This window comes from Sphaeramia orbicularis, unplaced genomic scaffold, assembly GCF_902148855.1.
Source record: "Sphaeramia orbicularis unplaced genomic scaffold, fSphaOr1.1, whole genome shotgun sequence".
Classification (NCBI taxonomy): Eukaryota; Metazoa; Chordata; class Actinopteri; order Kurtiformes; family Apogonidae; genus Sphaeramia; species Sphaeramia orbicularis.
The window spans coordinates 37501-52043 of NW_021941641.1; the positions used below are offsets into that span (position 1 = coordinate 37501).

Sequence of the window (14543 nt, forward strand, 5' to 3'; positions counted from 1 at the left end):
ACATACAAACTGAATCTGTCTGAGTTCTGTTCATTGCCTTAGTACATTTACATGGCATTATACATTTAAATGAATGGGAAAAAGATCGCTAGCTCGATGCTAACTTGAATGGGAAAATCCATAGACACACTAACAATTAGCATTTACAGATTAACTTACGATTTACAACGTCTTTTTATCCAGTAACAAAGGTTCACATCAGAGATATTTGATACTATTCATTCTGACGACAACTGAACACAAAATACTCACAGGCAAACGTTTTTGGGGCCATACAAACAGAGTGAAAGAAACGTGTCTGTTAGTTCCTTCTTATGTCTGAACTGACTACGGGAACACCGAAAGGACAAAGCATACATTAGTGACACTTATTCCCACCACTAGAGGGCCCCCTTTGTTTACTTTGAACATCTGAACATCACATATTATTGTTCTTATTAGTATTAGTACTGATTAGTGGGACTAAGACTCCTGTCAATCACTCACAAGTGTAAATAAACGTGTGGACATAAACATGTGTAACAGTAGCGGTCTGTTCCATGGACATTTCATTGTAAATGTCTTCAGATGGTGGGGGGGGGACACAGGTGTTTGGAAGCACTGACATGTGCAATTATTTTTATCAGCGGAGTACTGCAGTCTGAAATATCACTGAAAGGAAATACACACTGTTGATGCCAGCAACCCCCCCCCCCCAGTATAACTGTGCAATTAATCGCGATTAATCACAGAAATCCACGTGATTGATTGCGATTAAAAATTTTAATCGCTGCCCAGCACTAGTTTTTATTTATTTATTTATTCATGTATTTATTTATTTATTTTATTTATGTATTTATTTATTGAATTTTAATTTTAAGAGAAGATGAAAATGGTGCATAAAAATAACAAAAGTCAACAGAGCGTAACAGAAGAGAAATGGAGCGGAACCATATTTGGTCCACAGTTGAATCTGGTCCCAGTCATGTGTCTGTCCAATTAGATTCAATTCACATCAGTATTAGTTGAGTTCTAATTTTAAATGTGTGGGAAATGGGATTTTCAGTGTTCAGTGTAAATGTCCACAGAGTCCACATTCCACAGTGGATGTGGACAGTTTAGTTCCACATACAAGAGACTGTTCTAAGCTACAGGTGGATCCAACTGGAGGAGAATCAGAGTCATTTCGAATTTTGGATGAATTTTGGAAAATGTCTCAGTGATGACAGATGGAAAACTGTAGATGTTGTGACCTTGCTGTGACCTTGAACTTTGTCCTACTGGGACCAAAATGGACTGGGCTGGTCCCAGGGCCTAGGCCTATCTGTGGGGAAGATCTGGGAAAGATGGGGGGAAGAGTTTTACACTGAAGATGAGAACAAACAAACAAACAAACAAACAAACACACAGAGCAAAGTGATCACAATAGCTCCAGGAGGAGGGAATAAATATTTTAGTTCAGGTTCTACATTCAGACCCATATGATCTGAAGTGGAACAGAAGCAGGAAAAGAAGAACAGAATATTAGAACAATGTTTACATTTATAAATGGTCCTTTAATAAAACAGTGAATAATCTGAACAAATCTGAACCTGACCTGTCTGAATATAAACCAGTGTGTATTTGTACTAATATTCAGTCTGTTCTGAACTGTCTGTATCTGACAGAATGAACTAAACACATGTAAACATTTGGAATACAACCAAGCACCAAAATAATAATGTATATGGACCACTGTTAGTGTCAATTATTGACAAATGACAGGAGGAAAAAAAAAAGCACATGATGAATTTTTATGTAAAATACTGGAAAAAAAATGTACCTTTTTTATTTAAAGTCATATAGGAACAGTTTTGACTTTAATTCCATTTTGTTTTTGTTGCTGTATCTTTTATCCTGAATATGTTTTTTAATTAGTTTTATTTATCTATATTTTCTAGTTGTTTTGTTGTTGTTTTTAGATTCGGTTGGTTTGTGGCTGCTGTGTTCTCAGAGGTTCCTTCCTGTTCTACTTGTGTTGGAACCAGTGTCTGTTCGTCTTTCAGACAGGTGAAGCTCATTGTCACTTACATCAAAAAAATTGTCAAGTTATTTAAACATAAATTGGTCCCTCCGTTCCTTTTAAGAAAATGCTCAGTGACCTTATCGTACACAGTTGGCGTCTTTTGGATCGTTAGTTCAGTCTGACCTGTCCAACAGTCTGACTGATGGAGCTATCAAGAAAACCTGATGAAACTGAACAAGAAATGATTCAGTTATGGAACTGAAACAAGAAAATGTGTCCCTTCAGTCCAGTGTACCAGTTAGTCCAGTCCAGTGTACCAGTTAGTCCAGTCCAGTGTACCAGTTAGTCCAGTCCAGTGTACCAGTTAGTCCAGTCCAGTGTACCAGTTAGTCCAGTGCTTGTGTTTTCTTCCAGGTCAGTAAATGAACAGTTCATTTGGTTTCTGTGATTCCACAGCAGAATGTGTGACGGTATTAAACTGAACTGTGTCAGTGAAGGAGCACATCTGAAAACAGCTGTCAATCAAACCGCATTCAGCCTTCGGTCCCGTCCTCCGATCGGCGCGCGGAAGCTCGGTGTCCAGCCCGGCCGAGCTCCGCCCACAGCTCCACCCACGGCTGCCCCCAGAGACGCTGAGCGTCCGGGGGCGGGACAACAGGTGTGATGTGTCCAGTGCTGGTCCAGTCTGTAGTGGTTTTCCAGCAGTTCCACTCAGTCCCATTGAAGGTCATGGACGCTGAGCGTCTACGGACAAATGCACTGAGCAGAGATGGAATGAACAAACACAGACACGGGAATGGAGGAGAAGTGAACAACATCCAGTCCACTGATCTGGGATCAAACTGATTCTGAACCAACTGGTCTGAGAGATGAACGTGTTCCAACACATTTGGAGTCAATGAAATGAAAACAACTGAACAGATTTGAGCATTTAATGGGAGTCATGTTAGGGTCAGAGGAGCTTCACTGCAGTCGGACACAAACACCTGTGATTAGAACCACTGCTGGTGTCATTAGTCACTCCTCTGTGTGTGTGTGTGTGTGTGTGTGTGTGTGTTCTCACAGTTAAACCTTTAAGCTCCTTTAAACAGATTAACTCTTACTAATTAGCACCAAATAATCACAGAAACTGTGAATGAACTCTTCTGGATTAAACTCCCACTGGACCGGATTGGATGAGTCCGCCCCTAAACTCAAGGCCAGTGTCTGATTGGACAGGAGGGCTGGACTGTCCAATCAGGAAGGGTTTCTTCTGTTTCTCCTCCTCCTGACCACCCGATTGGACAGGGGGGCGGGACCATCCAATCAGGAAACGTTTCCTCTGTTTCTGCTCCTCCTGATCACCTGATTGGACAGGGGGCGGGACTGTCCAAAATCCAGTTTATTCCTCTAGTGTCTTTATTTTTAGGGTTTTTAAATTTATACTTTTATAAACTAAGGTTTGAAATGTTTTGTTGATTGGTTGAATTTTACTTTAAATGAAAATCACAACTGAGTTTCTATTTATGACACTTTATAAACCTTCATTAGTCCTTAAATGTACAGGAGATGTTCGAGCCCAGGCAAAGTAATTATAATTTAAGGGGAAATGAAATCTACAAGAAATGAAGTGTAGAACAAACATAAGAAGCCAGTGTATCTGTGTTAGAGGGTCCATCTGTGGAATAATCCAGAACAAAACCGAAAAATGTCTTCTTCAATCTGTGCATTTAAAAGGATGTATAAATCCACTGTAATAACAAAATATAGAACATTATAGAAGTACGCATAAAATCAGATATTATTGGAGTTAATTGGTTATCATGATTAGAAGATAATATCATATGTATTGATCATTGTATTTGGAGTAAATATTTAAAGTGCACATAAATATTATAGTTTATATTAAAAACGGTTGATTATGTAAATCTGATTGTGTGTGAGGTGACTAAAAAAGTGTATATGAATGGTTTGTACGGATTTTTTGTGTTATTGTAAAAAATATACAGAGGAAAATGTGTGTTAAAGTAAAGGATGTGGATGGAGTTTGATTATTAGTTTGTAAAAAGGGAGTGGAGTCAATAAGTTATAATTCTTCCCACTCCTTTTCGAGCACAAAAAAATTGTATTTATTTATTTGTTTTGACCATGTTGTATGATTCTTTGTTATCTGATGATTCTATGTGCTCGAAATAAACTACTACTACTACTACTACAAAATGCCTCATATATACATATATATATATATATATATATATATATATATATATATGGTGGTGGTTCTGTGGTGGTCCGTGGGCTTTAAGTCCACTCGTCCTCAGTTGTCATGCTCCGTGCAGCCACAGGTCGTATTTATACCTGCCGTCTTAGTGTCCGTCCTCGTTATGGTTACACGCAGATCACCGTGTCCCTGCTGTTTCGAGGCTGGATTAAGCACCTGTTTCCGTAACAGGACTGGTGTAGAATCAGACATGTGTCCTCCAGTGAACGGCTTTAACGAACTGTCAGTGGACAAAGATGAAGACAGGAGGACGAATGTGGATGATGGACGACACACATGGACATAAAAGCAGAAGAGTCCAGAGGAGACCACCTGATGGAGACACCAGGACAGGGGGGGTGTGGGGTTAGGGTTTGACTGACATGTGTGTGAGTGGGTGTGTCCTGGACGCCATGGGGGCGCTGCTCAGCTGGGTGTCCACCCGAGTGGGAGCTCTGCTGTTGGACGGAGCTGAAGCACTGAAGACCTGGAGAGTAAGTAGACACCAAGGCGTGGACGGAGTCTGTTTATGGACTAAAGACTGTGGACTAAAGTCTGTGGACAACAGTCTGTGGACTAAAGACTGTGGACTAAAGTCTGTGGACAACAGTCTGTGGACTAAAGACTGTGGACTAAAGACTGTGGACTAAAGACTGTGGACTAAAGACTGTGGACTAAAGTCTGTGGACAACAGTCTGTGGACTAAAGACTGTGGACTAAAGACTGTGGACAACAGTCTGTGGACTAAAGTCTGTGGACTAAAGACTGTGGACTAAAGACTGTGGACTAAAGACTGTGGACTAAAGACTGTGGACAACAGTCTGTGGACTAAAGTCTGTGGACTAAAGACTGTGGACTAAAGACTGTGGACAACAGTCTGTGGACTAAAGTCTGTGGACTAAAGACTGTGGACTAAAGACTGTGGACTAAAGTCTATGTTTGACACCTCTGGTCTAAGTCCTTGTTTTAATCAGTAAATAAAACCAATCTGAGGTCTTATTCAGCAAAATGAAAACAATGCAAAAAGCTTTTTTTATGTGGTTTTAAATGCTAGTTTATGGTCAGATTATTTATTATTATTATTATTATTATTATTATTATTATTAATAATAATAATAATAATAATAATAATAATAATATCATTTATTTATACAGCACTTATCACAGTAAAATCAGAAGTAAAATACATCGGCAAAACAAAAACCCATACAACTGCAAACACAGACATAAAAACATAAAAGCAAATGGTCGTAAAAGCCACCCCTAAAAAAACTAACCCAGAGGGTCTTCAGTGGATTCTTAAATTTCAGTCTAAAGTCTGTGATGCTCTTCTTCTCTAACTACACTCTGAGTATCAGTCTAAGTTTTCTGCCGGACACTTCGGTTCTCCTGTGGTTTCCATCTAACATGTCCTGTCCTGTTTTGTCCACAGGCTCAGGACGCCATCGAAGACTCACCCCAACGTTCTGAAGGACTGGACTTAGAGGAGGGGGATCTGGGCGCCGACTCCTGGGACTGGTGTGAGAGGAGCGTCGGTGGGGGGGACACGTCTGACGAGTACTTTGACTCACGATCGTGGTACAGTGATGCGCTGTCCGACCTGAGTCCGGACAGGGAGGACGCCGTGGATGCCCTGCTGGGATTGGAGGATACGCGGGTCGGTCAGCGAGTGTCTGGCTGCAGATGCCACGGCGGTCAGAGTAGAACCTGGAGGAGGGAGTCTCCGTCGGCTAAAGACCACAACACAGATGTTCCAGAGACCTATGACGGTCTGACCGGATGTAAGAGGAGGAAAAGCCCTGACAACAAGAGGACTGATGTCCCTTTGAAACTCAGCACCAGCAATGTGTGCTCGATTAAGATCCTACCCCATGCAAGTGCAGAAGAACTAAATCTAGACCTGGAGCAGGAGCAGGACCAGGACCGGTTCATATTACCGGGTGAAACCGAAGTCAGCTGCTGCTCGGAGCTGAACAGTTCACATGTACAGATCCAACACAACACAGACACCTTTGGTCCAAAGGTAAATACCCCAAAAGACACTCAGGACGTGAGGTTTCAAACACAGTCTGAAGGATCTAGTCCCACTTCAGACCCTCAAACATGTGCAGTCCAAGTACCTGTAGACCACAACTGGGTTAGAACTGAGAAACAGAAAAGTACACATGAGCTTAAATCAAGGTTCCAAATAGACGATGAAACAAAAAGGTACATTTCGGAATGGTGTCATATTCAGGATGTAGACGTAGGGAACGTAGGAGTGTTGAGCACTTTCCCTCAAACACAAAACACTGGGTCACACACAAGGGACTGTAATGGAAGGAGTCCTAGCGAGGGAGACCGTTTACGACAGCGCGGAATCAGTAACGACAGTGACGAACAGACCATCGAAGACAACAGGGACTCTTATCGGACCTTAGTAGATCAATCAAAATTTAGTGAATCGCATGAAAATCTAAAGTGCATTTGCACTGATAATGCATTCAGAGCACATACGTACACCACTGATGTTAGAACGGCACAGAAATGCGATATTTGTAAAACAGAGCATTCTACATTGGACAGAAAACGCACAGATGCTCAGGTGATCACAGGTACTGTTGTAGCAAGTTCAAATGTCCCTGAATCACATGACACAAGGACAGTAAATGCATCTCATAACACAAACCCAGAGTTGAGAGACGCACACAACGCACAAATTAAGGTGTCGGAACAAAACGTGGACATTTGCTGTTCACAGGTTCCGTGTGAGGAAAGCTCTGACGGTGTGGTGTCAGAGTTCCACCCACAGGTTTGCACTGGTGTAACAAAGCCAGTGGACAAGGCATGGGTGTCCGGTGTCTGCTTCCAGGCGGAGCAGCGGGGGGGTGTCAGCACGGTAACAGAAAGGACTAACGCACCTGGGACAGTCCATGAAATCTGCTCCTCCCTCACGTTCTCTGCAGGAACTGCACTGTCATTGCCCCTGGATGCTTGTTCCAATCGGCAGCACTTTTCGGTCCCATTGGCGGGTCCAGACGACGAGGGGCTAAACGAGAGGTCTATGAACCTGAACCAGCCTCTGAGCGCAGCTGAAAGTCAAACACAGGATTTAGTCCCCAGTCATGTAGACAAGGGGGATGCAACAATAGCAATACCCTTCCAAAAGCAGCTAGAACCTGAGCACACCCTCTCAGATCGGTCCCATTTGGACTCTGGCTATAGTCAAACCCAGTGTGACACTGGTAGGAAGTATGAGGAGTGTTTACCGTTTCACCTCCTCTTGAAAAATCCGCCCTTTTCCTCTAGCAGCCCCGAAGAACAGGAACCCTGCCCTCTATTGTCAGATAAAGAGGGAGGGGGAAGGGGGAGGGGGAGGGGGAGGGGGAGGGCAGGATCAGCCCACTCACTTCAAAACAAGGAGGGAAGCCATGTTTGTTCTGACAGGAAGGAGGAAGTGGGACCAGTAAGTGAAGCTAGCCTTGCCCTGTCGCAACTTGGTAAAAGGCATGTTTCTGAGCACAGTGGCTTTATTTCCAAAACGCTTACCAGTGATTATGATGTACCAAGTGAGATAGCATCAACAAGTGAGATAGCATCAACAAGTGAGATAGCGTCAACAAGTGAGATAGCATCAACAAGTGAGATAGCGTCAACAAGTGAGATAGCATCAACAAGTGAGATAGCGTCAACAAGTGAGATAGCGTCAACAAGTGAGATAGCATCAACAAATGAGATAGCATCAACAAGTGAGATAGCATCAACAAGTGAGATAGCATCAACAAATGAGATAGCATCAACAAATGAGATAGCATCAACAGTGTCATATTCTGGTGATGCTATACGCGTTCAGGGTAGCAGCAGAGATCACCCAGGCAATGCTCAATGGCTAATTTTCCCAATAAACACACGTTGTAGTCCTTGTAATCCCGTCCAGCTTCCACCAAAGATCCCTGAAGACCTATCAGCTCTGAAGGCTCCTTCTCTGCCTTCCGACTCCAACAATAACACAAAGACTAGAGTCAAAGAAGAAAGAGGAGGTGGTGGGTGCTCTGAACCTTTAAAAAATGTAAAGAATCCTTCCGGAAAGGAAGGTTCTGAACTGGTCCTGACTTCTCTGGAGTCAAACCGGAGCAGTGAGAATTGCGTTGGATCTAGGTTGGAGAAAGATGTCCACAGGAAGTGTCATTTAAACCTGGCTGATGTGAATGAGCCAGGTCGTAAAAGCCACGAGCGTTTAGGATCCAGCCTTGATGTTGTGTTGGTGAGTCAGCAAATAGTGGACGAAATTGAAGTTAACGGTAAAAGCTGCTTACCACAACCTTTGGAAGAACATACACTGACCGAGCAGTCGACAGAACAAGTGGATCAGCCTGAGTTGAGGATATTAAGATACTCACACCCTGATGTCGTTGTCAGTCTACTTGCCGTCAGTAGTTTAGAGCCAATTCTGGAGGCTGAAAATTCACAGGAAAACTTTGGAACAGCAGATGTCGGAACGGTAAAAGAACATGAGATCATGGTACCTGCGGAGGAAATGAAAGATAGTATCAGCCTTTCGGGGGATCCCTCCAACCTCACAAGTCCAGACCAACATTGTGAGCCGGAGAAAGAGCCTTTCCATGAAGTAAACCCTTTGCTTCGTGGTGGTAGTCAAAGGTGCTGTAGACCTAAAACTGTGGCTTACGACGCTGTGTTTTATTCTTCAGTTGGCAGCAGCTGCATTGATCCAGATGATCCCCAGTTTGATGGTTCACCTAGAAATGCCAACTTTGATAAAATGAGCAAGAAGAGCAAAAATAAAAGCAGCCAGACAGGGAGTAAAGTGTCAAAGTTCAGTGTTTTTTCCAAGATGCCTTCTTTTAGGAAAGCTAAAGGCTCAAAGTGTTCCAAAAGTGAGGAGGAATCCCCAGAGTTCCCAGAGAAAAGAGTCTCTTCTCCTCAGAGCGACCAGGGGTCTCAAGGGGAAAACTCAGACGATGACGTTTTCATCAAAGCAGATTTCCTTCGACAAACACCCCCCCAAGCGGAACATTACGACGCGGATGAAGAGGGAAATAGCTTTTCCCGTACAACCCCATGCACACACCATGTCAAGCAGCTGGTCAGCCAAGGGAGCAGTGGGGAAGGGGCTGAAGAACCCAGCCTGGACCCCCCCCTCCTGCTCCAGAGGCAGGTCCACTCCCCTAATGGACACAACTACAAGAGGAGCAGGAGCAACGACAGTTTAAACCTACGCATGCGCTTCGCCCAGGCCCACAAGTCCCTGTCCAGTCTGTTTGAGACCCGGTATATAGATAAAGACCATGAGCAGCAGGGCATTGTGGGTATCGAAGGCGACTGCGGTAAAGCCAAACAACCTTGGCGAAAGCTGAAGAGGTCCAAGGAGGCCGAGCTGCTGAAGAGGACTCTTTCAGTGCCTGAAGGGGAGTGTGGTAGTAACGCTGCTTCTGGGCAGGACCACGTGGACTTCCTCCCTTCTCCGGTCCTGGACCAGCTCAGTAATCCAGGGTCTCCATCTGCCCTGCGAGCCCTACGTCACACCGATCCCATCTCCAAGCGGGGCGTCCCTCAGAGCAGCGGACAGGAGAACCTTCTGGAATGTAAATCTGAGGGCCAGAGACGGAAGTGCTCGTCCAGCGGTCTACCTGTGACACCGTTCTCAGACGCATTCCCGCCGTTCCATCACAGCAGTCCGGTTTCACCGTCCAGCCCCCATCAGCCGTTCCCTTTGTGGTCCAGATCCCACTCGGTGGCTGAAGAGGGTCTGACCACGGAAAGCCCAATTCGGCCCATGAGCCCCAAACCCAACAGCCCGAGGCCGGCGGCTCAGCGTAAACTGTTCCGCCTCTGCCAGTCGTCCAGGGCCAGTTCGGTTCCCCCCATCCTTCTGGGGCAGTCAGTCAGTGCGGAGGGCCTGACAGACCCCCCAGAGAGACCCAAGACCCTCAAGCCCTCGGCGAGTCCTCTGGGGCTCAGTCTGAGTCCTGTGGAAGGGGGGGACTGGGGCCGAGAAAGCCAGTCCCACATCAGCCTCAGTGAACTGGAGGTAAGAAAAGACCTGGTCCTTATGTCCACGTCTGCGCTTTTAAAACACAAGCAGCGTTTGGCAGATTTAACTCCTGTTTAACTCCTGCTTCTGATGCACCTGAAGGCTGAAAATGTCTCACCGTTTTCTCTTTTTAGCAATTCCCTAAATTAACCCAAACATGTCAGAATTATATGTCTGTTTTCCATCACTTTAACCCAAACAAAATATAGAATTTATTAATGTTCTAGTGTCTTCAAATTCCCTCCAGATCTCTTCAGTGGAGTTGTCGAAACCAATTCAACTTTTGTTTATTTATAACAGCATCAGTAGTCGTATAAGTGCAAACTAAAAACTAAACATTGTCTTTGAACATGCAGAACGTCCCAGAAAAACCCTTTGACTGTAACACAACGTGGTTTCAACTTCTTTTACATCTGAACTGTTATTATTATTATTATTATTATTATTATTATTATTATTATTATTATTATTATTTTCATTTTTTATTTTTTTTATTAGTGATACTTACAAGACAATGTGGGGGTGAGTGAGTACTGACCAACTGCCTCTGGCGTTAGCGGTGGAGGCAGTCACAATACAAAAATGAGTTAAATAATTTAATATCTATAATAATATATTTGTATCAGTTACTATCTGTTTTGAGTTTATAAACTAATATGGCTGGGGGGGGGGGGCAGCATGCAGAGCCTGGGGAGGGGAGGACACCATCAGTCCCCCCCCCAGCACCCCCAGCGGCCCAGTCACAGCCCAAGGACCAGACCAGCCATGGCCAATTAAAGGGGATTCCTCCTACCCTTTTTTTTGCTCTTTTGGTTCAAAACATTATGAGCATTATGGCTTAAATTTGATCTTTTTTTTTTTTTTTTTTTTTTTGAAATAAATAGTTGAAATCTGCAGGTCTAAAACTAAAACAGTTAACTTCATGAAATAACAACAAATCTGTCCCTATGACTGAAAAATACAAAAACAAAAATCATATGTTGCTCTGGTGCATGTATGTTTGTGTGTCTTTAGGGTCCCCCCCCCCCCCCAAAAAAAAAAAAAAACACTGTCAGTTCCAACTCCTGGACCTCCTCCTTCTATAAGTGGAGGAATAGCTCCTCCTGGTGGTTTTCTGTCACATTGTACAGAACAAACTGGGCTGAGAGAGAGAGAGAGAGAGAGAGAGAGAGAGAGAGAGAGAGAGAGAGAGAGAGAGAGAGAAAGAGAGATTTTCCCAGAGTGCAACACCTGTCTTTTGACCCCCCCCCCCCCAAAAAAAAAGGGTAATAAGGGCAGTTGTTTTAGGTTCTGTTTGTTTGTTTGTTTAGACTTTATCAGTAAAACTCTTGGTTGAATTCAGACGTACCTGTGTTTACAGATTACCACTGACCCAGAAGAGATGGGATTACATTTAGGGAACAGTAGGGCACAGTTTAGAACTGTTTCAAATCTTTTTTCTCTCATTTCTTTCTAATGGATGAAATTTCACATGTCTATAAAAACATCCATTTTGTTTCAATTTACTTCAAACTTGGTACAAATATAGAAACAACTGATCTGACATCAGCTAGAACCATGAATAAGAAAATAAGATACAATATGTGCAAGGGGCGGGGTTTGTTGTGCCAGGGGCGGGGTTATTGTACCTGGAACCACTTGTGTTATTTTCATCTGTGATCCAATTAATGTTAACGACGTCTGCTTCTATCTATCTATCTATCTGTCTGTGTGTCTGTCTGTGTGTCTGTCTGTGTGTCTGTCTGTCTCTCTGTCTGTCTCTCTCTCTCTCTCTCTCTCCCTCTGTCTGTCTTATGGAATAAATTAGAGCTGAATCTGTTAATTATCTCTGTAATTGTTTAATTTAATTGTTAATTATTTTAACACACATGTGTTGGTCCTGGCGTCATGTGCGTCACAATAAGTGTCCGTGTGAAACAACAACAACAGTGGAACCAACGTTTAACAGCAGAGAAATGAAGGAAGTGAAGCCTCAGTTGAAGGAAAATTCTAACTGAATGTGTTTTTCATGAGTTGAATCTGACTGTTCAGCTCCACAGGAGAAATGTGGAGGGAAAAACTGAGTGAAACCCCGTCCTGGACCAGATCCTGTGCAGGTCCATGAGTGCAGTGTGTGCTGGGTGTTTGTGTGTGACTAACCAGTGAACTGTGCACCCAAAGGGAACACTAAACAGAACCAGAACCACAACCACAACCAGAACCAGAACCAGAACCAGAACCGGACAGCTGCTGGAGGGGCTGAAGGCCTCTGTGGATCTGGGACTCAGGACCGGACCCTGGGCGGTGGATGTGGACCACGGTGGGCGGAGCTCGGACGACCTGTGGATCGAAGAGCAGAGGAAATACGGAGTGTGTGGAGGCGTCAGGGGGAGGAGCCTGGGCATCAGGGGGAGGAGCCTGGGCCAGCTCAGCACCGCCTTATCTCAGGACGGGGACAAAGTAAGACGTGGACACGGGACAGACCCTGTCCCAGTCTGTGGTGTGGGCCGCCGTCTCCGCCGTCTTTATCTCTGATGGTCTGATGGCGTCTGCTGCGTTTCCTCTTTCCTCTTCGTCTCCTGCATGCGCTCCTGTCTCCTCCTTTCACACCTGTCGTTTCCACGGACTAGAGAAATATAAATGTGTTTACTGGACCTGGTCCTCTTGTGTCCCCTCAGACACTTACTGGACCTGGTCCTCTTGTGTCCCCTCAGACACTTACTGGACCTGGTCCTCTTGTGTCCCCTCAGACACTTACTGGACCTGGTCCTCTTGTGTCCCCTCAGACACTTACTGGACCTGGTCCTCTTGTGTCCCCTCAGACACTTACTGGACCTGGTCCTCTTGTGTCCCCTCAGACACTTACTGGACCTGGTCCTCTTGTGTCCCCTCAGACACTTACTGGACCTGGTCCTCTTGTGTCCCCACAGACACTTATTGGACCTGGTCCTCTTGTGTCCCCACAGACACTTATTGGACCTGGTCCTCTTGTGTCCCCTCAGACACTTACTGGACCTGGTCCTCTTGTGTCCCCTCAGACACTTACTGGACCTGGTCCTCTTGTGTCCCCTCAGACACTTATTGGACCTGGTCCTCTTGTGTCCCCTCAGACACTTATTGGACCTGGTCCTCTTGTGTCCCCTCAGACACTTACTGGACCTGGTCCTCTTGTGTCCCCTCAGACACTTACTGGACCTGGTCCTCTTGTGTCCCCTCAGACACTTACTGGACCTGGTCCTCTTGTGTCCCCTCAGACACTTACTGGACCTGGTCCTCTTGTGTCCCCTCAGACACTTATTGGACCTGGTCCTCTTGTGTCCCCACAGACACTTACTGGACCTGGTCCTCTTGTGTCCCCTCAGACACTTATTGGACCTGGTCCTCTTGTGTCCCCTCAGACACTTATTGGACCTGGTCCTCTTGTGTCCCCACAGACACTTACTGGACCTGGTCCTCTTGTGTCCCCTCAGACACTTACTGGACCTGGTCTTCTTGTGTCCCCCCAGGCCCATGTTGCAGTCTGTGTGGAGGTCTCGGGTGGGATGCCCCCTAAGGCCCACTGCTTCTCCCAGAGCACCCCCATTGGACTGGACTGTGTGGGCTGGACCAGACGCACCTCCTACTGCTGTGAGTACAAGCTCCGCCCCCCCAGAGCACACACAGCACACCTCTGCTTGTACTGGTCCATATGTAGAAGGTTTAGAACATGGAGGTGGTTCCAGATGTCAGTCTAGGTACTACTGATCACTGAGAGGAAGTCAGATATGTGGCCATGACCTTTGACCTTGAGTGACCTCGAAGGATAGGCCTTTACTTATGATTATTTTCTTCAGTTTGTTGATTATTTTGTTGATTGTCTTGTTAATTTTTTGATTATCTTGTTCATTTTTTTTTAACAGTATCATGATATATCGTAATATATCATATCATGATCCTAGTTACCTCCGCCAGGAGGTATTGTGATGACTTTGCTTTGTGTGTGTGTTTGCGTGCTTGTGTGTTTGTTTGTTTGTTTGTTTGTTTGTGTGCAAAATAACTCAAAAAGTTCTGGACAGATTTTCATGAACTTTTCAGGAAATGTTGATACTGGTACAAGGAAGAAATGCTTAAATTTTGGTGGTGATGGGGGGGGGGGGGGGGGGGGCAGATGTGTCTTGGTGGAGGTCTGTGCTGTCTGAGTGCGTCTCTTGTTTGCTTTTGTGTTTTCCATGCAGGGAAATGCCTGGTCCAACTGTTCACAAACTGGCTAATTAGTCTCAAAGATCAATTTAAAGAATCGTGATAAAATCATAATTTTATTTTTAAAACCA

At 44.7% G+C, this 14543-nt stretch overlaps 1 protein-coding gene across 2 annotated transcripts; it reads left to right on the forward strand.

Annotated features, from left to right (window-relative positions):
* Nucleotides 1-4568: 4568 nt before the first annotated feature.
* LOC115416672 (uncharacterized) lies at nt 4569-10347 on the forward strand. 2 transcript variants are annotated; one of them, XM_030130520.1, is made up of 3 exons: nt 4569-4717; nt 5656-7789; nt 8015-10347. In XM_030130520.1, the coding sequence occupies exons 1-3, from the start codon at nt 4607-4609 to the stop codon at nt 10330-10332; spliced, it is 4563 nt and encodes a 1520-aa protein (XP_029986380.1). In that variant the 5' UTR covers nt 4569-4606; the 3' UTR covers nt 10333-10347. The 2 variants fall into 2 exon arrangements, with proteins under 2 accessions (XP_029986380.1, XP_029986381.1); XM_030130521.1 differs by having other exon boundaries at nt 8024-10347.
* The last annotated feature ends 4196 nt before the right edge of the window (nt 10348-14543 follow it).

Bases quoted from the DNA above. Each gene is read 5' to 3' on its own strand.
- LOC115416672 (XM_030130520.1), top strand. From the start codon at position 4,607: ATGTGTGTGAGTGGGTGTGTCCTGGACGCCATGGGGGCGCTGCTCAGC. The intron at 4,718-5,655 runs GTAAGTAGACAC...TTTTGTCCACAG, and splicing joins AAGCACTGAAGACCTGGAGA to GCTCAGGACGCCATCGAAGA. The intron at 7,790-8,014 runs GTGAGATAGCAT...CAAATGAGATAG, and splicing joins AAGTGAGATAGCATCAACAA to CATCAACAGTGTCATATTCT.